The sequence below is a fragment of the Erythrolamprus reginae genome, chromosome 3 (assembly GCF_031021105.1).
Source record: "Erythrolamprus reginae isolate rEryReg1 chromosome 3, rEryReg1.hap1, whole genome shotgun sequence".
NCBI lineage: Eukaryota > Metazoa > Chordata > Lepidosauria > Squamata > Dipsadidae > Erythrolamprus > Erythrolamprus reginae.
In genome coordinates, this window is record NC_091952.1 from 207,002,655 (window position 1) to 207,029,632 (window position 26,978).

Here is a 26,978-nt window from a genome sequence, read left to right on the forward strand (position 1 = left end):
AAACTGGCATGAAATCAATTATATATGAAAATGTAAAAACAACCCAGCAAGTCAGTTGAAGGAAGCCAGAACATGGGAGAGCTAGAAATGGATATTTTTAAGGAAGACACCGTAGCATGGCGGCCCCCAACGTTTTGGGCATCAGGGACTGATTCATTGGAGAGAGGTTTTTCCGTAAACTGGAAGCTGTATGGTTTAGTGTGCTGCCTGCATCCAGTGGACAGAGTTTCACTTGTTTGCATGGCTCAGTTTCTGGCATATCATGGACTGGTGCTGGTCCATGGACTGGGAACTCCCATCCTAACATATTATCGTAGCTGGTTTAGTCAAGTAATAGCAATATTTCAGAAAATATTGGAAAGAAGACTGGAATTTTATGAAGCAGACAAATTATCTCAACCCTTTTCAATCTTGCTTCTAGTCTTTGTTTTGCAGCCAAATCAGCCATGGCAGCTCTGATAGGTAACCTCTTGTAGGAGAGAGATGAGAGAAGGACTCAAATCAGATGAGATCGAATATTTATTACAACATATACAATGTAAGGGGAATATTACTATCTACAATGTAAGGGGAATATTACTATCGATTCTGCTTGGTTTCTCAGCAGAAATTGGTCTGATTAACCAAGGTGAAACATGTTGTTGAACTGGAAGTTGGGAACAAATTTGTCTATTCCAGTAGTCATCAACTAAGTAATTCAGCAGCACTTAACACAAATTGTATCGTCAAGAACTGCATTTTTCCATTTATAAAATCTTTAGTAAACTATCTGGGAACGGCTGTATTAATAGTCATAGAGCAATATTTACAATTAATAGCATAGGTTAACCATAAAACTAATAAAGATCAGCTGAAGAGATGTATCTTAATGATTTCTATGTTAGTGATGGTGTATAACTGTGGGTGGGATGAGAAAGATCCTGACTTAGGAAATCATTAGCAACAACTTATTTAGCGAACCTTGGCTTTACATTCCCGAGGAGGAGATGGACGAGACTGGATAGTCCCCTGTGTTAATTAATACAACATATAGATTTCCAGTCACTTATATTTTATACCAGTATATGAACATGGAATCTATTCTGGGTAAAGACCTAACTTTCGCTTATTCATTCTATTGTAATTATTAGGGTCTAACTAGTTTTTTCCTCCAATTTCATGTAAAGCTCAACATTAAATTGGTGGCTGAAATTAGGGAAAAACTTTTCTGTGCCTCTTAATTTTTTTTCTTTGCTGAGTTTTCTGTTAAAGTTATTTTTCAAATGGTTTTCCCTATTAAGACTGTTGAGAACTAAACATTGGTTTTAATGGAAAATGTATCTGAAGGAAAGAATGTCATGCTTCTGTGGCTACTTTGTATAAGAGGAAGAAATTAAAAACTAGAGGTGATTGACAGTCATTCAATATGAAATATGCTGGCCTGTGTTTGAATGTTAAGTATCATAATTGTTTAGAGTGGCATACTGTATCGGATAGAGGGCATGGTATTTTTAATTCCTCTGTTTCCATTTTACACCAGAAATTTCTCCAGTCCCATCAAAATCTCAAAGACAAATATGTAGTCTTTAAAGAAATATTGCTATTTTCTGAAACAAAGGCATTCTTATAAATATAAGGTTTGTCAAATCATTTAGAGAAGTCCTTCACTCATGGCAGTGAATACGTTCCTAAAGATTCAGTATGACATATCAGATGATTTGGGAAGGCTTTTAACGTAAACCTAAATCTTTGGGAGACTTAACTAACCTTCCCATTTGGTGATGATTTACATAGTCCTAAAAATGCCTGGAAAATCCATGAAAAAATTATTCCAAAGCCAGAAAAGCATGATCCTTCCGAGGTGGATAAAACAAGGACCCGGATTGTGGGGGCAATAGGCTGGCTCTGTTAAAAAGTGCTATTGCTAACATGTTGTAGGGCGCCCTGAGTCTAAGGAGAAGGGCGGCATAAAAGTTAAATAAATAAAGTTAAATAAATTAATTAATCTTAGCTATACTAAGTGGGATTACAGCTCTAAGTAAATACTATTTGTTATCTCTTCACATAACTAGGTAATCTAATTGGCACAAATCAAAAGTTAAAAAAACCTCAACAAGTTGTTTCCTATAGTAATAATACACAAAGCAGGGTTTATCATATTCTGAAATATTTTGACAACCATTATAGAAACATAGAAACAGAGAAGTCTGACGGCAGAAAAAAAACCTCATGGTCCATCTAGTCTGCCCTTATATTATTTTCTGTATTTTATCTTAGGATGGATATATGTTTATCCCAGGCATGTTTAAATTCAGTTACTGTGGATTTATCTACCACGTCTGCTGGAAGTTTGTTCCAAGGATCTACTACTCTTTCAGTAAAATAATATTTTCTCATGTTGCTTTTGATCTTTCCCCCAACTAACTTCAGATTGTGTCCCCTTGTTCTTGTGTTCACTTTCCTATTAAAAACACTTCCCTCCTGGACCTTATTTAACCCTTTAACATATTTAAATGTTTCAATCATGCCCCCCCTTTTCCTTCTGTCCTCCAGACTATACAGATTGAGTTCATTAAGTCTTTCCTGATACGTTTTATGCTTAAGACCTTCCACCATTCTTGTAGCCCGTCTTTGGACCCGTTCAATTTTGTCAATATCTTTTTGTAGGTGAGGTCTCCAGAACTGAACACAGTATTCCAAATGTGGTCTCACCAGCGCTCTATATAAGGGGATCACAATCTCCCTCTTCCTGCTTGTTATACCTCTAGCTATGCAGCCAAGCATCCTACTTGCTTTTCCTACTGCCCGACCACACTGCTCACCCATTTTGAGACTGTCAGAAATCACTACCCCTAAATCCTTCTCTTCTGAAGTTTTTGCTAACACAGAACTGCCAATGCAATACTCAGATTGAGGATTCCTTTTCCCCAAGTGCATTATTTTACATTTGGAAACATTAAACTGAAATTTCCATTGCTTTGACCATTTATCTAGTAAAGCTAAATCATTTACCATATTACAGACCCCTCCGGGAATATCAACCCTATTGCACACTTTAGAGTCATCGGCAAATAGGCAAACCTTCCCTACCAAACCTTCCCCTAATTAATCTTAGCTATACTAAGTGGGATTACAGCTGTAAGTAAATACTATTTGTTATCTCTTCACATAACTAGGTAATCTAACTGGCACAAATCAAAAGTTAAAAAAACCCTCAACAAGTTGTTTCCTATAGTAATAATAATACACAAAGCAGGGTTTATCATATTCTGAAATATTTTGACAACCACTATAATTTTTAAATTGCAACGTCCCATTTTTCTTTTTAAAAACACTGTATATCCAGGAGTCATGTGTTTCATGCTGAATTTATTATTCATGCCATTCCAGTTTATTAAAGAAGTTAAAAATTTACAAAACTCAGGTGGGATAAGGTTTTAATGCTCCATCACACTACTCATCATTTGCTTTTCAATCTAGACCAGAATGATCTCTTCTCCTTTATGCAGACACCTACCTTCACAGCTAATATTTCCTGAATGGTCTCGTGAGAGGCTGCCTGCAACTTCCTGAGGTTGGCTTGGTTATAGAGGGCTTGCAGTTGGAAGTATTCCACCAATAGCTTGTGCAGCTTCTTTTGCAGCTGAGAGAGCTAAAAGAGGAAAGGGGAAAAAAATAAGTCAGAGTGGGAGAGGAAATTAATGGCAGTGTTCAAGAAGAATGATGGAGGGAAATATAGAAAGCAGTCAATAGCCCATTCTGCACTGTACGGACCTGACAGGAATTTCACAGTCTCTTGATTTTTCAGCCCACTCATGTGCATTCATCAGAAACCAGTCACATCTGGCTGCCAGGATGGGGGGTTAATTTTCTCTAAATGCCTCAGCAGTTTTGTTCTAGCTGAGGCAAACTCTGTGACTGCAAAGCTGATGAGTAAAATATTTCTACTTCACCCAGTTTAACTCAAAACCGATAGCCTCAGGACATATTGAACCTTTCTTTAAAAAATAATCTTTTGAAGCATTTTGAATGGCACATCAGGTCAGGCCAAAGTTTAAAATGCAAGTTTAAGACGCTGGTGGACACTGCGGCTCATTTTTCCTTGTAAAGCTTATCATAGCTTGGCAATGTGCGCTTCGGAGCGTGACAAAACTAAAGAGAATTAACTTCACCATCAGCAGCTGAGGGAGAACAATAACAGGAAAGAAATTTCCAGACAGAACTCCCTATTAATCTGCCTAGCTATAACCATGTGACAAGAAAGCATCTAGCTGCACTAAATTGCAGTTAAGGCAGCAGCTGAAAATGACACTACCTTATCTATATCTATCTGTCTAGATATATACACATGCACACACAAGCTCAAACATGTAAATTTAAGAAAGACAGGTATGGTTTTCACCTCTTGTAAGTATCGGTAGTTCATTGAAAAATAATTTATTTTATTTTTATTTATTTATTCATTTGTCCAATACCCAAATACATAAGAAGAAAAATAGACATGTAGTAATATATATAAGGGTAAAAGTGAACTTAGAGGAGAGGATATATAAAAGGAAGAGAATATATATGATAAGTGAGAGAAAGGAAAGACAATTGGACAGGGGACGAAAGGCAAACCAGTGCACTTATGTACGCCCCTTACTGTCCTCTTAGGAACCTGGAGAGGTCAATCGTGGAGAGTCTAAGGGAGAAATGTTGGGGGTTAGGGGTTGCCACAATTGAGTCCGGTAATGAGTTCCACGCTTCGATAACTCAATTGTTGAAATCATATTTTTTACAGTCAAGTTTGTAGCGGTTCGTATTAAGTTTGAATCTGTTGCGTGCTCTTGTGTTGTTGCTGTTGAAGCTGAAGTAGTCATTGACCGGTAGGACGTTGCAGCATATGATATTGTGGGCAATACTCAAATCGTGTTTTAGGCGCCGTAGTTCTAGGCTTTCTAGGCCCAGGATTATTAGTCTATTTTCATAGGATATTCTGTTTCGAGTGGAGGAGTGAAGGGCTCTTCTGGTGAAATATCTTTGGACAAGGGTTTCAAGGGTGTTGATGTCTGAGATGTGGTATGGGTTCCAGACAGATAAGCAGTAGTCTAGGATGGGTCTGGCAAAAGTTTTGTAGGCTCTTGTGAGTAGTGTGAGATAATACTAAATGCAGCAGAAAATTTGACAGCTGCTTTAGGGATATTATTCACATTGTATTCATTTCAAATGACTTGCAACACAATAAATAAATAAATATTGGGGACAGTAAGTCTATCTATCTTATCTATTTTATCTATCCATCCATCCATCCATCTATGGCTATGATATGCCCTGAGTGGCGTGGGTATTTAGGTCTCCCTGCCTGCCCCCAGTCATCAAACCAGTAGTTTCCTATTTCATTTGACAAATCTCTTTTGAAATGGTGGAAACTTGCAAAGCAATTTAACTACAGTATATTGTGCAGTGATTTCTCCACTGAAATTCCATTGAAGTTGTCCAAATTCCTGGGTGCGTCTTAAAGAATTGCTTGAATCCTGACAATATTTTTAGGAGTTCAAAATTCTGGTAAACTAGAAAATAGTAAATGATAGCCTTTATGCTGCTTAGTTGGTTTTTAATAACTTTTGCTACTTAGCTATGCTACAGTTGTATTGGAAAATCTCGGTCACCATCATCAGTAAATGACCTTTCTAAGCTTGCTTATCAACCAGATTAAAACAATAGTATACTACTATTTTGGAAGTCTTCCAATTCATTGAGGTCAAAAACAGAATGAACGCATGAATAAAAATACTTTAATTACATAAAGTAACATTCCTTGGCTGCCCATATTCATTTCCTTGTCTAAATCTTGCTTTCAAATTGTATTTGTTACAATAAGAATAGAAAATGGGTAAAACTCACAGAATAACACAGAGGCTTATAAAAATTAATGGCCTTTCACGTCTAAACATGCAATATCTTAGGCTCTTAGACAAAACACTGTCAGGAAAATAGGCATACTGAATTATGATAATTTACAAGTAACTTGTGTTTCGTACTGTTCCATGTACTTCACATACCTTATGTCAATAATCAATATTTTTGTATAATTTGGTTTTTTTTGTATCTAATAAACAATGTTATAAAAGTTAAAAGTTGTGAAAAATAGAAAATAACAACAACAACAACAACAACAACAACAACAACAACAACAATAGAGTTGGAAGGGTCCTTGGTGGTCTTCTAGTCCAACCCTCTGCTTAGGCAGGAAACCCTACACTACTTCAGACAGATGGTTATCCAACATCTGCTTAAAAACTTCCAGTGTTGGGGTATTCACAATTTCTGGATGCAAGCTGTTCCACTGATCAATCGTTCTGACTGTCAGGACATTTCTCCTTAGTTCTAAGTTACTTCTCTCCTTGTTTAGTTTCCGTTCATTGCTTCTTGTTGTACCCTCAGGTGCTTTGGAGAATAGGTTGACTCCTTCTTCACTGCTCTCATGTCTCCCCTAGTTCTTCTTTTCATTAAACTACCCATGCCCAGTTCCTGCAACCTTTCTTCATATGTTTTAGCCTCCAATCCCCTAATCATCTTTGTTGCTCTTCTCTGCACTTTTTCTAGAGTCTCAATATCCTTTTTGCATCGTGGCGACCAAAACTGAATGCAGCATTCCAAGTGTGACCTTACCAAGGCCTTATAAAGTAGTATTAACACTTCACATGATCTTGATTCTATCCCTCTGTTAATGCAGCCTAGAACTGTGTTGGCTTTTTTGGTGGCTGCTGCACACCGCTGGTTCATATTTAAATGGTTGTCCACTAGGACTCCAAGATCTCTCTCACAGTTACTACTGTTGAGCAATGTACCACATATGTGTGTTTTGTTTTTCTTGCCTAAATGTAGAATCTTACTTTTTTCACCACTGAATTTCATTTTGTTAGATAGCGCCCAGTTTTCAAGTTTGTCAACATCCTTCTGTATTTTGCATCTATCTTCTGGAGTGTGGGCTATTCCTGCCAGTTTAGTGTCTTCTGCAAATTTGATAAGTTATCCCCTCGTCCAAGTCATTGATGAATATGTTGAAGAGTACTGGGCCTAAAACAGGGCCTTGAGGTACTCCATTGCATATATCCCTCCATGTAGTTGGATATAAATAGATTGATTATCTAATTGTGACATGTCAAAAATTACCATAGCAAGTTTTGTGTAATTGTCACAATAGAAATTGAATCAAATATGCTTGCATTTTCAACACTGTAAAGCTTAGATAATTAGTACCACTTGCTTTCAAGGGCTAGGATCCCAAACATGTTAACATGTACAGGGATAAACGCACTTCCAGTGGAATCAGATGCAAGGAGATATCAGATATTAGGAGTTTAGTCCAACAGGTTTGGAGAACACCAGAAAAGGTAAGTGTCATGAAATACTTTTGAACCTTTGAAAATTTAAAAAAGCCATTTCTGAGATATAAAGGATTATATTTTCAGAGCAAAAGTAGACATTTTACTACAAACTCTTGATTACCCAAGTGTGTCTGATTCTAGTCAAACTGCCATAGGAAAAAATGAGGGAAGATAAAGTCCTACAAAGGGCTCATGAACTGAAAGAAAAGGAAAATAAGGTAAAGAAAAGAAGATATAAATACAAAATGTAGTGAACATACAGAAAATGAAATACCTAGAATTATGGAAATTAAAGTCCTCTGCCTCACTGTTTAGTTTCAGTTTGATGGATAGATAGAGAAAAATATAAGAGAAATCCCCATGGAATCACCCAACTCAAGATTCACAGCAGAAACAGGCATGCACTGTTTGGGAATAATAACCCATACAATGAAAAAGAAGATCCTTTTTGTGGACAATAGATTTGACATAAGAACATGCACAAAACAATCAATTGCATATTTAAACGTGTATCAAATTCACTAACAGACTATCCTTCCTAGATATTTTCCTCAGCAGAGAAAGCAATTGAAGACTTTTGACTTGGATATACAGTATTAGAAAAACATCACAACACATACAAAACAATGATATAATACCAGAATGACAATTCTATTGCTTACAAAGAAACAATCAGCTGTACAAACTGTATTCAGATGAATAAAAGCACATTGCAGCAGCCCAGAGGTTCGTAGAGAGAAAATAGATTATCTTTACAGCATCCTTTAGTGCAATGGGTAACCACAGAACGTTTTAAAAATGTGCCCTTTTATACAACTAGCTAGGGCACAACCATCACAACTAATTATAGGAAACAATGATCAAACATCACTAAATATCTTAAAATTTAAATGTTTTTATTTCAAGATTCAAGATTCATTAAATAACAGAAGAAATATTAAAAATATACTTTTGTTGACTTTTTAAAGAAAAGCTAGCAGGAACCTTCCCTGTTATGTACCCATCATATGAAAGTTGTTAATCAGGTTCTTGTTAAAGGAGTTCTGAGTACATATTGACTACAGCAGTGTTTTTCAACCAGTGTGCCGCGAGACATGGTCAGGTGTGCCACGAAGCTCAGAGAAAGAAAACAAGAGAGAGAGAAAGAGAGAGGAAGAGAAAGCAAGCAAGAGAGAAAGAGAACAAGAGAGAAAGCAAGCAAGCGAGAGAAAGAAAGAGAGAGAGAGAGAGAAAGAGAACAAGAGAGAAAGAAAGCAAGAGAGAGAAAGAAAGAAAGCAAGAGAGAGAGAGAGAGAGAAAGAGAGGGAGGGAAGGTGGGAGAGAGAAAGACATAGAGGGAGATAGGGAGAAAGAGTAAAAAAGAGGAAAGAAGGAAGAGAGAGAAAAAGAGGAAGGGAGAGGGAAATAGAGCGAAAGGGAGGAAGAGAGAGAATTCTTTTGTCCAATATTTTTGTAGCCGCCCCCCCCCCCCCCCTCAATGTGCCCCATGGTTTTGTAAATGTAAAAAATGTGCCACAGCTCAAAAAAGGTTGAAAATCACTGGACTACAGGATGCTTCCCACTTCGATTATTTAGAAAACAGCTTGGCATAGCCCTCTTTCTATCTGATTCAATGCACAATCTGTATGCAAATCTTAATTCAAATACTTACATTTCTCATTTATTAAATTGGAAACCAGCAAAATGCCATATTTTGTACTTTTTTCCAATTTAGCATATTCTAAAAATCAAGCCTTCCTTCAAACCTCCTACTCTCCATGTTAGAGATTTAATTAGATAAAGAATATGGGAAAACAACTTTGTAGATTGCTGTCTTGATTTCTGGGCATGCATGAATATCTGTAGAAAAGCTGAATGCAGTTCTAAAAACAATTGTGGGTGGGGAGGAATGAAAATCTAAGAACTGAATTTGTGATGCTGTGAATAACACGTGTCTAGGACAACTCGCTGGAGCCAACTTGCCATCTCATCATGGACAACTTGCCATAGCCAACTTACCAGAGAAAAACTCACCGCCAGACAAGAATTATAGTAATATTGAAGAAATAGTAGGATAGAATCATTAAAGAAACAACAGCAGAAGGGAGATTTCTCTTATCTTTCCCTAAGTATATTCATTCTTATTTTGGCTCATAACTAGGAACTACTTCAGGACTTGTGATTAAATTAGAAATGATATTACATAATAACATTCTTAGCTTCATGGAATATTTGACAACAATCAAATACTGTTAATAATAAGCAGACAACTGATAAGACATCTGCCAATATTATATGGATAACTAGCAGAAGTGTTAATTTGGAACATCTTTATTTTTACTTTTTCCAATTCTTTGCCAATAAGAGTTTACTACTAATTAGTAAGTTATAGACCCTATCTAAATGTATTCTATTTTTGAGTCTTTAAAAATACCTAACAAAATAGCTTCTGATGAATGGAAAATTCATTTTTATATGTTTAAATTTCCCCAATAATTTTTTATATTTCTACTATGTCATTTTCTAATGTAGAAAAATGACAATTTAAAAAACCTGGTAAAAGTATATCCCGGTTAGTATGAAAACTCACAATGTTTAGAAAAAAATGAACTATTATCTCTAATTTAAATTTATTGCTTTACCATAGAGAATAAATTACAGAACAGTAAAACAAACAAATAAAATGAAACAAAGCAAAAACATACATTAACTCTGACAACAACAACAAAAGAAAAAATAGTGTACAAAAAGTAGGAAAAAGTGGTTAATTAGATTTAACATTTAGAAACATAGAAGCATAGAAGACTGACGGCAGAAAAAGACCTCATGGTCCATCTAGTTTGCCCTTATACTATTTCCTGTATTTTATCTTACAATTGATATGTTTATCCCAGGCATGTTTAAATTCAGTTACTGTGGATTTACCAACCACGTCTGCTGGAAGTTTGTTCCAAGGATCTACTACTCTTTCAGTAAAATAATATTTTCTCATGTTGCTTTTGATCTTTCCCCCAACTAACTTCAGATTGTGTCCCCTTGTTCTTGTGTTCACTTTCCTATTAAAAACATTTCCCTCCTGAACCTTATTTAACCCTTTAATATATTTAAATGTTTCGATCATGTCCCCCCTTTTCCCTCTGTCCTCCAGACTATACAGATTGAGTTCATTCAGTCTTTCCTGATACGTTTTATGCTTAAGACCTTCCGCCATTCTTGTAGCCCGTCTTTGGACCTGTTCAATTTTGTCAATATCTTTTTGTAGGTGAGGTCTCCAGAACTGAACACAGTACTCCAAATGTGGTCTCACCAGCGCTCTATATAAGGGGATCACAATCTCCCTCTTCCTGCTTGTTATACCTCTAGCTATGCAGCCAAGCATCCTACTTGCTTTTCCTATCACCCGACCACACTGCTCACCCATTTTGAGACTGTCAGAAATCACTACTCCTAAATCCTTCTCTTCTGAAGTTTTTGCTAACATAGAACTGCCAATGCAATACTCAGATTGAGGATTCCTTTTCCCCAAGTGCATTATTTTACATTTGGAAACATTAAACTGCAGTTTCCATTGCTTTGACCATTTATCTAGTAAAGCTAAATCATTTACCATATTACAGACCCCTCCAGGAATATCAACCCTATTGCACACTTTAGAGTCATCGGCAAATAGGCAAACCTTCCCTACCAAACCTTCCCCTATGTCACTCACAAACATATTAAAAAGAATAGGACCCAGAACAGACCCTTGTGGCACACCGCTTGTAACCTGTCTCTGCTCAGAATATTCGCCATTAACAATAACTCTCTGATGTCTACGCTTCAGCCAGCTTGAAATCCACTGAACTATCCAGGGATTAATATGTAGGTTTCTCTCTGGCTAAGTGCTGAAAGAAAAAAAGCAATAAATCTCATCCCCTTTACAAATATATAAGAAAATAGAAGAAAAAGCAGTCAACAGGTTGACTTAAACATTATATTAATCTTCAAATCCCACTGTTAGCCATCTGTTATTATATTTAGCATGTGATAAAAATGCTCACTACTGTATGTTTATGAAAAGCTGTAAATTTAAAGTTTACCTGAAGAGCAGCTACTTCATTTTCTCACAATATCATAGTCCTTGTCTGAAGAAATTATTTCATAAGCAATAGGTACAATTCTGAAGTTGCCATGGGTTCAAAAGATTTATTTACTTATTATATGAACTCTAAGAAACATTAGTGTCATTAAAGCTATTCAGGCTAAGACTCAAAATATATGGAACTGAAAATCATACAAAGGGGAAAGACAGAGGTATAGACACTGATTACCTATTTGTTAGTCTTGTAAGTGGGGTAACTTTTGAAAGTTTTGTTGAATTATGACAAAATGACATAATTTTTAATTCCAGCTCAAACATTTTTTCATTTTAAAAAGTTTGCATTATATGGCAATTTTACAAATGTTAATGGAAAATCAGGGAAAAATCTGGATCCTTTCTTTTATTATGAAATGAAACCAAATGGAGAATGGAATGGATAATGAAATTTAATTGGTGACTAATGTAATTTCATTTACGTTCAATCCTCCAAAGAAAATTCACCAGATTCCATTTTCACGGTCAACTAATTAGTCTGCTTTGAGGAGCAATCATCTATTTAATCAATTCATATTGTTAGGTACAAGAACATCCAAAATCAAAATGATAAACATCTCAAAGTAAAAAAAATTAATTCACTGTGATAGCTAATTTAGGGATGTGTACCATTGCAAAATAAAAATGCATTAGAAATGAAGAAGGATGTTGAAAATCAATAAGATATTGTAGTAATTAGCTGAACAAACATGATATTCTGCATTATCAAAATCATGTCAAAGCACAAGAAATGCCTTCTATTACAATTGTATTACAAATGTATAAACAAATAAGGTTTAAATTTAGCTAGAGCTTATATGATAACATAAATGTAATACAACATAAATGTAATACATTCATAAAACTTAATCAGACAGTTCAGCCTCAATACATTTCTCTTTAGATAACACCCCCCCCCCCTCCAATCTTTAAGTTACTAAAAACCGCACAAAGAATTTGAAGCCTGGACATTCTTTTCCATTTTCCTATATTTTGGGGGCTCCCAAAGCAAAAAAAATGGTGGCATAATATTGAAAATAATGAGAATTGGAAGGGTTTCATACTGATTTTGTAGAGGAAACAATTGAATAGGAATTTCAAAGTGCTGATAGGCAACAATCCCATAACAATTAATAGAATTCTCTAACATCCCAAACAGAAGGGAAAATGGAACAAAGTTTCATTTCTTTGGTAACTTCATTTCATTATTGCCTTATTCTCTTTAGTTCTTGGTGCTGGAAAAAGTATCAATAACATTATTGCATAACCCCGAACAGAGATATAATAATAATAATAATAATAATAATAATAATAATAATAATAATAATAATAATAATAATAATAACAACAACAACAACAACAAACAACAACAACAAACAACAACAACAGAGTTGGAAGGGATTTTGGATGTCTTCTAGTCTAACTGCCTGCTTGGGTAGGAGACCCTAAATTACTTGAGACAAATGGTTATCCAACATCTTCTTTAAAACTTCCAGTGTTGGAGCATTCACAACTTCTGGAGGCAAGCCGTTCCACTGATACAATATTCTAACTGTCAGGGAATTTGTCCTTAGTTCTAAGTTGCTTGTCCTACCCTCAGGTGCTTTGGAAAATAGCCCGATTCCCTCTTCTTTGTGGCAATTTATTATAAAGCAAATCTATTTAAGTGATGTGAGATATCTGCTCAAATCTTAAGTGAGAAAATATTGATCTAGAAAAAAGCATATCTGTGTTTTGAATAGGTGCCTTAATGTAATAATGGATTAGATGAGGGTCAATATACTCCAGAATAATCCTAGCCTTCTTCTCACATAAGTTCTGAAAAAAGTTCAGCCTGTTTCAAATTGCTGGAAGAAATTATTATTATTAGACTTGTATGCCACCCCTCTCCGAAGACTCAGGGCGGTTCACAGAACACAATACAGAAACAATATGTGTACAAATGTAATAATTAAAAACTATAAACTAAAATCCCATTACATTTAAAAATGTCCTTCTGGGTTCAGTTCCAAGTGGGAAAAAGACACTGGAAACATGGAGACTGCTTGGAAATATTGTTTAGTGGTGGACAGAAGGACCACATGGTTTGAGGTCCCTGAAGAAAACGGGGCTAACATGCTTCAAAGATGTTGAAGAAGAGAAAAAAGTTGTTGAGAGTCCCTGAGTTTTTTTATACCCTCTGTTGGGCTCCACCTCAGAGTTTCCTGTTCCTTTTTAAGAAATGCACTCTGATTGGTTTCAGACTCCCAGAGGCTGGGGGACTTAGTTAACTCTGTAGGCTTTTGTCTGTGTCCCAAGCTTGGCTGATGTAATCTTCCCAGATGCCATTGCTGAGTTTCTGTTTGCTAGATGGGTCTGCTTGAAAGGGGTAGATCTTTCTTATGTAGAATTGACTGCCCATTGACGAAGGTGGGGGGAATGAGTGAGTTGGGCTCTGGCCTTAATAGTCCATTGACAAAGATGGGGTCTTCATCAATAGAGTGAGTCTATTTCCTGCCTAAAAACATGTTATTCCAATCCAGGGAAATACAGTATTCTGCCTTTTAATATTTCCCAAAATATTTCATTTTTTAAGAGAGGCATGAGTGTTAACTTCATTCAAGATAGGGCAGCACTATCTACTTGTAATAACTTGCCATTTTTATGGTATACAGTGATCCCCCGATCATTGCGAGGGTTCCGTTCCAGGACCCCCTGCAATGATCGGTTTTTCGTGAAGTAGCGCTGTGGAAGTAAAAACACCATCTGCGCATGCGCAGATGGTGTTTTTACTTCCGCAGCGCTAGCGAGGAGCCGAAGATTGGGGTTCCTGGGAAGGGGACTCAGCTGGGAAGCGGCGCTGGGGTTTCCCCACCGCCCACGCAAACTCCTCGCTGCCACTCGCCCGCCCTTCGCCCGCCCACGCTGCTCGCTCGCGCCGCTTCCCAGCTGAGTCCTGAAGCCAATTCGCTTCAGGACTCAGCTGGGAAGCGGCGAGAATGAACGGCGTGGGCGGGCGAAGGGCGGGGCGAGCGGCGGGCGCGCAGGCAGGCAGGCGGCGGAGAAGCCGTTCGTTCGCGCCCCTCGCTCGCGCCGCTTCCCAGCTGAGTCCTGAAGCCAATTCGCTTCAGGACTCAGCTGGGAAGCGGCGAGAATGAACGGTGTGGGCGGGCGAAGGGCGGGCGAGCGGCAGCGAGGAGTTTGCGTGGGCGGTGGGGAAACTCCTCGCTGATGCCCGCCGCTCGCCCTCCCGCCAGCAAGAGGGGGAAGACCCAGGGAAGCCGCCCAGCAGCTGATCTGCCCGGCGCCATCTACGCATGCGTGCCCATAGGAAAAAGGGCGCGCATGCGCAGATGGTGTTTTTACTTCCGGGTTCAAAAATCGCCATATAGCCATTTCGCAATGATCGGGAACGCAATACCCGGGGGATCACTGTACATAAGTCTAACTTGCACTTGGATACTTGGAAAGTTTGTATATCTAAAAGTTTGAAAAAGCTAATACTTGGTCATCACTAAAAAATAAACAGGACGCTTGTGACTGAGAACCAGTGAAGTAAAAAGCAACATAGGGATGCTGACACAGCTAGAACTTCGCAAGTATCGCAAGTTCAGTACTACTGTAAGTTTGAACAGTTGCTAAATGAATAGTCACTAACCAAGGAGCAACTGTATGTCTTCATTCAAGTAAGAAAGGGGTGTACATAAGTGCACCATTGTGCTTAAAGCTATTTTAAACTTCCTGTCCTGGTAATTTTTGTCTCACTAGGCAGATTACTTTTGTTATGCTAGACCAGTGGTTCTCAACCTTTCTAATGCTGCAACACCTTAATACAGTTCCTCATGTTGTGGTGACCCCCAACCATAAGTCTTCACCAATTCTCCCAACAGAGCATTAAGCTGATTGGCAGGAAGGCCAGAGGGACACCCCTATTGTAAACACCTGATTGGTTGGATTGTAAAAATATGTTCCAAGGCGCTGGAATAGAAGCTTTAGTTCCCAATATTATGGGAAATTTCTTTTTTCCCATGGTCTTAGGCGACCCCTGTGAAACGGTTGTTTGACCCCCAAAGGGGTCCCAACCCCCAGGATGAGAACCACTGTGCAAGATCCTTTTTTTCAAATGTTTTTAACTGTGGGATTTGTTTCCATTTTTATTATGTTTATATACTGGCTTTGTTGGAATATTCAACTAATTATGGTGAAGTGCCCTGAGTAATGCAAGTACAGAGTAAAGATACAGTGCAACTTTTCTACATAAAATAAACTATAATTTCACCAAAAGAAAAATGGGAAATGGATAGCAACTCATTCTTGGGTGAACAGCTTTAAATTTCAAACTAAGCAACTCGAGTTTTAGAGAATATTAATAATCCTAACACCTATCAGCTGTCTCAAAACAGCTAAAATTACAATAGTTCAAGAAAGAAATATCATTTACAGATGCCCAAGGATGCAGAATGACCTTAGCATAATAAACTGTCATGTCAAAACTACTTCGAAATTCTAATATTTTGGGTGTGTGGCTTTTTCTTTTGCGATAAAAGAGAATCTGGATTTCTGGTTTACAAGTCTAAACTCATTCTACGCCCTATTTGAACCTATGATAATAAAGATTGAAAAGAACAACTGAATTTCGGCTAGTCCTATATAATTTTTCAGCAGGCTTTAAAAGGCTTGATTTTACCCACACATTCCATAATATTTTATATATCTGTTCCTGTTGGTCTGTGGGATCTGGAAAGCATTCATAATGAAACTACGCTTTTAATGTATTGCTATGATACCTTTCTGGGATCGTGGTCCTATCAATATATGTAGGGTACTTGGATGCAACAAATATTTCTCATTAGTAAGCTTATAATGAATGGATGTAATGAATGGTATAGTAGTTAAGGCATCAGGATAGAAACTGGAAGACAGTGAGTTCTAACCCTGCCTTAGAACAAAGCAACTTGGGTGACCTTAGGTGACTTTTTCACCAAGCCCTAGCAAGGAGACAATGGAACCATTTCTGAAAAAATCTTGCGCATGCATGGGGGGAGGGAAGGGATGTGGGCATGTGCATGCATGCTAGCACACCCACACACACCCTTTTGGCACGCCAACCAAAAAAAGTTCGCCATCACTGCCCTAGACCATTCTTGACAAAGAGCTTTCCAATCTCTTCTTGAAGCCTCCAGTGATGGTGATCCCACACCTTCTGGAGGCAAGTCATTCCATTGGATACTTTCCTTTCCTGCTGACATTTTCTTTCTGTTTTATGGATGCTAAACATAACAGTACCATAAAAACTATTTCCTGTTGGATCAATTCATATTGACTAGTTAGGATCAAATCTAATTGATCTCCTTTCTGGTTAATTTCAAGGCAAATTGTTCTAAGGAAGAGACATTAAGACAGAGGTGGTTTCCTACCAGTTCGGGCTGGCTCTATAGAACTGTTAGTAACTTGGCAGCCTGGGTTGCTGGAACCGGCAGTGACCCAAACCCTTGAGCTGGTTCTCTCGGCTGTGCCATAGGTGCTATTCTGCCGGCGTGTTTCAACCGCCCGTAATTACAGGGTAATTAGTCCAGGAAGACACACACCACATGATAAAAGGAAAACCCAAAAGTTTTTATAAACAGAAAAACAGAAACAGCTCCCTTTTTAAATGTCAAAGGGATTTTCTGGCACACTCGAGGCACAGGTTAAATACAATCCAATTGCTCACCCAATAACTGGGAAATTGAGTCCAATTCTAAAGTCTAGAGAGTCCACACACAATCTTGAACAGCACAAAACCCACAATCTTCACGAAACAATGAATCAGATAAACTGCCATGAGGCTAAAACACCAGGTTGCACTTTTATCTGTAGCACTAATTACAGCAGCCCCACCCAACTACAGGTGGCCTCATTTTCTCTTGTAATTTATTTATTTATTATTTTATTACTTAGATTTGTATGCCGCCCCTCTCCGAAGACTCGGGGCGGCTCACAACATGTGGAAACAAATCATGAATAATCTGACAGATTTAAAATATTTAAAGATTTAAAAAAGACCCCATATACTAACAGACGTACACACAAGCATGCCATATATAAATTAAACATGCCCAGGGGGAGATGTTTCAGTTCCCCCATGCCTTTCAGTTGTTGTCTCCTATGCACCACTCTACGCATGTGTGGATGTGTCATTAGTTCTTGTTCAGAATCCAAGGATGATACAGATGATTGATCTCCTCCTGGGCTGTCTGCCAAACTCCCCTGTTCCCTGTCACTCACACTTCCTTGGTCAGAGGAGGCTTCGTCGGCAGATTCCATCGGAGCAAAACAGGCCTGCGGCATGTAGATGTTTCCCCCACAACGACCTGCACATTCCTTGGGGCAAGAGCTGGGGCAGAGCTAACCACAACAGGCGCCAGCATCTTGTTTTTTGCTTCTGCACAAGCACAGCTTTCTTTTTAGTACTGCACAGGTGTGTCATGCAAAGAATGCTTGCAACATGCAATTTCTGCCCGCCCACACGATGTGTCCCTGAGCAAACCGGCAGTAGCAGAATACAGAATACTGCATTAGGATACCTAGAAATCTGGTTTCTTTGTCATGATCTGAGCAGGAGTGCATCTGATGTACTTGAAGTTATTAAAATAACACCCTTTTCATACATTCATAATCTCTGCATATCGTAATGTGTGCATGAATGACAGAATAATTTGTATGTGCATGTGCCTATGCAGATGGAACATCAATTAATGTTACATACAGGCAGTTATTTTACAGGCAACCTACAAATGCTTTCTTTATTTTTGGGTTCTGTGTTTTGAGGAAGGGTGTTGATTAGGATCTTTGTCCAGTGAAACATATCTATGTACAAGTCTAGCCCATTTATTGCAGGGAAAAACAATCTCCAGTATTGGGTTTAGTGGCAGATGGCTACCCTATCTGAGAAGACAGGGAAAGTAGGCAGTGAACAGATTTTGTTTATAATATTTTTTCTAGTTGAAATTCCTTTCTAACTCTAAATTCAAATAAATATAGAAATATATTTTGGATTGTACGTTATACCAATAAATTGAGCTAAGATCAATTTGTGAACCTCAGAAGCAGAGGTGGGCTGCTAAGGTGGAACGATGACGTGTGCTCGCCCCCATGGCTCTGAGTGCTAGCGGAACCTGATGCAATTATCCTACTACAAATGGACAGGTGGCGAAATCGTGCGCGGACACGCAGGTGCGCCCATGTTTCGGCATGGTTTTTTGCTTCCCAGTGTGTGCAGAAGCAAAAAACCGTGCCAAAACAGGGGCACACCTGCATGTCTACTACTACTATTACTACTACTACTACTACTACTACTACTATTATTATTATTATTAATTAAATTTGTATGCCGCCCCGTCTATGCATGATTTTGCTACCTGCACACAGAGCCACGGGGGCGAGCACACATCACCATTCCACCTTAGCAGCCCACCTCTGCTGAGAAGCATGTGGCATTCATAAGTGAGAGGGTAAGTGAAAGATAATGGAGCAACAGGAAAAAATATAGAGTTGTGGGCTTGGATTTCCTTTGTTTTGAATGCCTAGTTATACAATCTGTAGCAGTAGCAAAGTAAGAACTCAGTGGGACTTACTTCTAGGTAAATAACTGAAAGATCAATCTATGAATCAAATATCTTCACGTATCTGAACAGATGTTTCTCAGTTTTATGTTGAATGACACTGGAATAAAATTAAGTTCTTCTTTCTTTCTAGTTGCTGAATGCTCTACCGATAATTTGAAGATTAAATAGGTTTCATATTCTGTGTAAAGCTGCTTTAATTTTGCAAACACTCTTTACCTGCAACTTAATCACACTGAAGTTGAATAGGACTTAACTTATATGTAGATATTGGCAGGATTGTGCTGCATATTTATCATATTGAACACTGGCTAAAAAAAAAAAAGCCCTTAAACATGAGTGGCTTAAATGAGTTGAATGGGGCTTAGGCATGCTGAATATATGCTACAAATTCAAACATTCAAGCATGAAAGTCCTTTCCTTAACTTGTTTTCAAGCTGCATCCTTTCTTTTGAGATAAGTAAAGCAAAACTACAGAATCTGCAAGCATTTGCATTGAAGAGATATTTTGCTTTGGTGATATAGTTAATGAGTCTAAAAATATTCAGTATAATAATTCTGTCAAAGCCCCTACAGTCCCTCAATGAGCAGAAGCCTGCAGGATTCCAATGGGGAGCCAAGTAATGAGCTCTCAGCACTCGCTCCTACACAGTCCAGGCGAAACATAGTTGGGCCTCTATGGTTCCACATCATTAACAACATGAAACAAAGACACATGCTTGACTTTAATAAGTGACTAAAGTTGCTGGGTTATTAGGCTGTTACTGCACATAAACTCCACTTCAGTATGACAAACCAGCTCCTTGCAAACAAAAGAGGATATATGGTAGGTGAGAGAGCATTTAAAAACAGCATTTCATACAATTCAATGTGTATACAATTGAACAAGGGTTGAAAGATGACACGGAAGGTGATGAGTTTCCGACACAGACTCTCCCGAGTAGCCTGAAAATTGTAGAGATCCCACAGTGGGATGGTGGTGGTGCTTGTAATCTGATCAGTGACATCCACCAGCACCATAGCTGGTGGATGTCACTGATCAGATTACAAGCACGCGCAGGTAGTCTACAGTTAACAACCGTAATGGAGACTGGACTTTCCATTGCTAAGCAATGAGGTTGTAAAGCACAATAAAACCGTGTTCCCGTTAAGAGCGGCGTCTCCCAAGGAAGCGTACTCGGACCAACACTCTTCATACTCTACATAAATGATCTTTGTGATCATCTTTGTGATGGGCTACAAGAATGGTGGAAGGTCTTAAGCATAAAACGTATCAGGAAAGACTTAATGAATTCAATCTGTAGAGTCTGGAGGACAGAAGGAAAAGGGGGGACATGATCGAAACATTTAAATATGTTAAAGGGTTAAATAAGGTTCAGGAGGGAAGTGTTTTTAATAGGAAAGTGAACACAAGAACAAGGGGACACAATCTGAAGTTAGTTGAGGGAAAGATCAAAAGCAACATGAGAAAATATTATTTTACTGAAAGAGTAGTAGATCCTTGGAACAAACTTCCAGCAGACGTGGTAGATAAATCCACAGTAACTGAATTTAAACATGCCTGGGATAAACATATATCCATCCTAAGATAAAATACAGAAAATAGTATAAGGGCAGACTAGATGGACCATGAGGTTTTTTTCTGCTGTCAGACTTCTATGTTTCTATCACATTACAAGCAATTGTGTTCTCTTCGCCAACAATGTAAAACTTTTCAACATCACCGATAACACAGCTACACTCCAGAAAGACCTTGACTTCTTGTCCGAATGGTCAAGCAAGTGGCAACTCCAAATCTCAACCAACAAATGCTCTGTCCTACACATTGGTAAAAAGAATCCGAACACCAAATACAAGCTGAATAGACAAGACCTTACAGACAACCCTCTGTAAAATACCTTGGAATACTCATATCAAATGACCTAAGCCCACTGCAACAACATTGCCAAAAAGGGTTTAAGAGTTGTTAACCTAATCCTACATAGCTTCTGCTCCGGCAATCTCACACTACTAACCAGAACATACAAAACTTTCACCAGACCAATCCTTGAACACAGCTCATCAATCTGGAACCCACACCGCATTTTGGATATAAACTAGAAAATGTCCAGAAATACTTTAACAGAAGAGCCCTCCACTCCTCCATTTGCAACCAAATACCCTACAAAACTAGACTTACAATCCTGGGCTTAGAAAGCTTAGAACTATGTCGCCTTAAACACGATCTAAGTACAACCCATAAAATCATCTGCTACAATGTTCTTCCTTTCAATGACTACTTCAGCTTCAACCATAACAACACACGAGCACACAACAGATTCAAACTTAATGTAAACCGCTCCAAACTCAACTGCTGGAAATGCGACTTTAGTAACCGAGTAATTAATGCCTAGAACTCACTACCTGACTCTGTAGTATCATCGCCTAACTCCCAAAACTTTACCCTTAGACTATCCACTGTCGACCTCTCCCGATTCCTAAGAGGTCAATAAAGGGGCATGCATAAGTGCCCCAGCGTGCCTTCTGTTCCCTTTCCTAATGTTTCTTTATATTATTTTACCATTATCATGTATATGAATATTTCATATCTAATATTTTCTTATTTTCTTCTTGCTAGTATTATGTATATAAATATTATTATATCATTACATACTTCCAATATGTACTTGACAAAACAAACAAACAAAAAAAACCACACAAACAAATGAATATCACATTACTACACTGCTTAGTAGTGGAAATCTCAGTCGTCCCCATTGCCATTGTTAAGTGAAAACTTAACTTGGCCATTAATCAAGAACATCATGTGACTGTGACTTTCTGTTGGCATCCAACAACCCATCAATAAGAAAGATGGCTGAAAGTTGCAAGTCCGGATGGCTCAAAAGCAGACCAGAGGGCAAGTGAGTACTATGGAGTGAAGTAAGAAGCTACTGTAGAGAGTGCATGTGGGTTGGGACCTCATAGCTGGAATCTTCATGTTAAAAGTGATGGGGCTTAATAGAGAACTACCTATATTGCTGAATTTTGAGTGGTATAAATATAAGACAGCAGTTGAATTATATGATTAAGTGAAATGGTCAAAATAGGTCCATGTTGTGCTTTTGAGCTCTGAGCAAAAGTCACAAGAAAGCAAAGTGGTTGCTACATCTGTTTTGCTAAATGGGTATAACACAATAGATTATTTTCATTTATTTTTTCCTCTTCAAAATTAATATATATATATATATAGCGCCACTATGTAAGACAGATCATTTGTTGGTTGAGATTTGAAGTTGCCACTTGTTTGACCATTCCGATACATAGTCAAGGTCTTTTTGAAAAAAAAAAGCATTAAGAGTTGTTAACCTAATTTTGCATAGCTTCTTCTCTCATAATATTGTGCTGCTAATTAGAGCATACAAAACATTTGCTAGACCAATTCTAGTATACAACTCATCTGTATGGAACCTGCGCTGCATATTGGACAATTGAAAGAGTCCAGAGATATTTCACGAGAAGCGTCTTCCACTCCACTGCTTGCAACCTTATGCACCAGACTTGAAATTTTGGGCTTAGCCTTAGACAACTTAAAACTACGCTCCTTTGGTCCAACTTAAGCTTAGTAATTGGCCTTTATTTTTATTTTTTTATATTTTATAATGTAATAATAATATTTAACATCTTACTTAACTTTTTAAAATAGTATTTAATATTTTTGTAGAATAATAAGAGTTTTCACAGTCATATTCTCCTTGCTGACCACAACATCCTATGATAGATTATATTGTGTAACATAAGCCTCTCAACAGCTTTTACCATCTGAGGTCAAGTACGTTATTACAACATATTTAAAATACATTCTGCTTCCAAATATAATTTTATCTTGGCTACTAGCTACTGGCTTCTTCTTAATAGTATAATAAGACTTCTCTTACAAGTTCTCTCTGGATTCTATTACATGTTATGTTTCTAGCTTCTAGGTTTCCCTCTGACCCTGATTTTGGCCTGTTCCTCATTTTCATTCCTGTTCCAGATGAAATTGAGATTGCCAATGATACCGTCCGGACATATTGCAAACCCATTTATTCTCTATCTGTTCAGAAAATCTGAACATCAGTTAAACCATGGTCATTTTCTCAAAAATTGTAAATGTGGCAATTCTGAACTCATAAATATTTTAGGACAGAAAGTGCCAGCATTCAAATTGTCAAAATTCTGGTATAAACAGCGCTCAGAATCTGTTTGGAGTAAGCGGCACATGAATACAATAAATAAATACAATTATTACAATAAATAAATAAATAGCCTTACTTAGTAAATTTATTATAAATACAGAGTTTTATTTTTGGTATCACTATGTTTGTATTTTTTTTTATCCAAAGCATGCTGATATGAAAATGCAATAAGGAAAATTGCAGTAATTAAACTGATAATGAATTCTTGGTTTTCTTTTGAAAAATATCACAATTAACAAAGGGCAGAGTGGATTCTACTAATTGCATGAAAGTACTACTTGGAAATGATCTTTATTTTAAAAGATTATTGTATAATAACCATGAAGATGTTTGGTCAAACGGTTAAGGCACCAGAATAGAAACCAGGAGACTGTGAGTTCTAGTTCCACCTTTGACATGAAAGCTGGTTGGGTGACTTTGGGCTAGTTCTTCTTCTTCAGGCAAAACCATCTCACAGGATAGAATGGGGAAAGAATATTAGGTAATATTTGCTCTTATTTCTAAAAAATAATAAAAGCAGGATATGAATTAGGAAACAAATTCTGGTCAATCTTGATGGGTCCATTCAGATAGAAAATATATGAGAAAATTAAATTGTTTATATTCTTTCATACATTGTGGTTTATGTAACCAACAACCAACCAACAAGAAAGGTCAAGATTATCTCTTTAATTTTTAGCTGCATTTGGAGGGTGGGATTTGGGATTGCTGCAATAAGAATAAATATACCAAGAGATCTTGCAGTTAGCAAGAATTTGGTCTAACTATTAACTACAGTGACAATGAGAAAACCAAGAAAAGCACACAAATAAAGATTATAACCTAAATCTATATAACCAAACATCTTACACAATGCTCATCCTAGAAAGGCAAGTATTACAATGTGACAGGTGTCAAATACCATTATTTCCATATAAATAGCTAGTAGGAAATATATTGGATGAGGTTTTCTTAGTGTAATGCCTCTTAAAAAGCTTCCCCCCTTCAAATTAATCTAGAATAGCCTAAATGTTGATCTATTGATTGATGATAAAAATTATAAAATGCTGATATTTTGTTTTGAATATATTCTTTTTTAGTAAGAATATTGCTTAATAAATATTGCTTATATCTTTAGTTATCTTCCCATGCTCTGTTTTAATTATTCTAATCAAAACAAATGATCAAAACAAATGTACTGGATTATTTTATAATCTTGCAAGAAAAATAGAAATGCACAATACAACACTGGTAAGACACTAATTTTAAAACAATGGAAAATCAAAATAGACGTGAATTTATGCAAAGCTGACTCTTCAAACAAATGTCTTCTAGAGAAGATTCACAAAATGTTTCAACAGCAATAGCTGAGATGGACTCTGTGTTGTAATAATTTCGATACACTTGACTAATGCAGTTATTTTCAATGAGGTTGGCACAATGCCCATAGCTGTGAGCAAACAAATACAGCAAGATAACCAGTTTAGTATCTTCCATTAATGCAATATAATTTTGCTCTGTCCAGGGGTATTTCTTGGCCTCTTTCTTTTTTTTATAAATTAGTAAAATATTTGAGTGCTTTTGTTAGACTTACCAGTGTATTTTATATAAAATGCTGGTGAAGCACAAACGTTTTAATCAAATTAGTATGCAACATAAGGCAGCTGTGTATTCAAATGGGTTTTTAAGCAATTTGGTTGTTTTCTTTATAATAACAGGAAAGAACATTTAGATTTTGAAGGTGACAGAGGCAATATTACCAGAATTAAACAATCTGAATTAGCTTTTTCATGAAATGTAATATGTTTTATGCTTTTAGATGGGACGCTCCAGTGCTTTCAGATGAGCCTTTCACTGTCACAGTCAATGGCCAGGAACAGAATAAGCTCTGGAGGTAGGATTATCCTCAAATTTAATTTTTTTTAAGGAGGCTAATGGCAAATGTTTCTAGCAAACTTTAGGTGCATCTGTGCTATAACTAGAGAACCAAGACAGCCTATTAAAAAAGAAAGAAGGCGGGTGGTGATGGGGAGAAAGTTAGATATTTTCCTTAGTTTCAGATGGATATATAAAAGGGATGTAATCTCTTCCTGTTTATCAAGAAATGAACAGCTTGCCTTGCACACATATATCTATATATAGATAAATGATACAAATAACCCATTTGCTAAAACATGTAGAAAATATTTAAAACTTTTATCAATTATTCACACGTAATATATTTTATTAATGTTGCATTCTTCCTTATACTGTATGTTGGATTAGAACTGCAACAACCTCTCATATTACTAGAGGAAGCTATTTTAAATACTATCAAAATCATCACAGAAATCTGAACTATTAAGTCTGGGTCATCAGAACACCCAGTTTTATGCATAGGTTTCTGAGCTCATCTCTTAGTAAAAAATAAATCTCCATCATTATTTTTGTTCATTGCTGGTAGCAGACAATCTGCTGGCTCTTCCCAGCAGTTTGGGCTGTGTGTCTGTTTCAGTTCTCAGGGCATATCTAATGAGACGCTTTTAGTAGTAAGCAATAGACATCAATATTAAATAGACAAATCAGTAACATCAAATATTTAATATATTAATATTTACTGCATATTTGGATGAAGAACAAAGAAATTCGAGCTCTATAAGTTTATTCTGTACAAGAGAAACAATATGTATGTGTGTATGTATGTATGTATGTATGTATGTATGTATGTATGTATGTATGTATGTATGTATGTATATTGGTATATTTCTTGGTATTATATTTTTCAATTCATTCAATTCAAATAAATTGCAGTCTGACAAAATAAGCTAAATACTCAATTATGGCTTGTAAAACTATTTTCTATAGCCTCGATTACATGTTGCAATCCTGAGGATGTTGACAAATATTTTAACAGTTTAAATTATATCCTATGCAAATTCAGGCACAGCTTAAAACATGGATGCAACAGATAAAAAATTTAGACTACATTAAAGCATTTTTACAATGAATGACATTTGGAGAAAAATCTTAAATGTATGTACATGCTGGCAGTGATTCACCAAGAAAAGCATTGTTATGTTTTGGTAAGCAGCTTGCTAAAAATGTCAACCAAGTAAGAATACTTTCCAAGTGTTGTAGAAAAATATATTTTTTCTGCCACGCCATCACAATTGCCTTTGAAACTTTCAGGCATTTCTGAGTTCACATACAGAAAGCTTTTAAACACGAATCATTTCAAAACAAGCAAGAAGTCAATATATCCGATATGGCAATGATGGCGAACCTATGGCACACGTGCCACAGGTGGCACACGGAGCCATTTCGGAGAGCATGCAAGGCATTGCCCTATTTCAGCTCCAGCACAAATGGAAACACTGGCCAGCTGATTTTCGGCCTTGGCTGTTTCACCTTCCAGACGCTTCAGGGAAGGTTCCCTGAAGCTGCAGAGTGCGAAAAATGGCCCATGGGCACCGGAAGTCCGTTTTTTCCAAACTTCCGTTTTGCCAATTTGGACATTTCTTCACTTTCCCAGGCTTCAATGAGGCCTGTGTGGATGCGTGGGGGTGGGGAAGGTTGTACACATGTGCAATGGACAGCACGTGTGTGTGTGTGTGTGTGTGCATGTGTGGGGAGAGGAAATGGGTATGGGCACATGGGCGCATGCTAGCGTGCGCACCCCACCTTTTGGCACGCAAGCCAAAAAAAGGTTTGCCATCACTGTGATATGGTAATACCAGCAAATAACCAGTAGAAGTTTGCATCACACAAACTAGAG

General features: G+C 37.3%; 1 protein-coding gene across 6 annotated transcripts in view; it reads right to left on the minus strand.

Moving 5' to 3' along the window:
• CCDC178 (coiled-coil domain containing 178) overlaps window positions 1–26,978 on the minus strand; it is a 166,339-nt gene that overhangs the window by 18,019 nt on the left and 121,342 nt on the right. For all 6 annotated transcript variants that reach the window (XM_070747714.1, XM_070747710.1, XM_070747709.1 and 3 more), the window contains one exon: window positions 3,497–3,631. In XM_070747714.1, coding sequence (XP_070603815.1) covers window positions 3,497–3,631 — 135 coding nt within the window. The remainder of the gene's footprint in view (window positions 1–3,496; window positions 3,632–26,978) is intronic.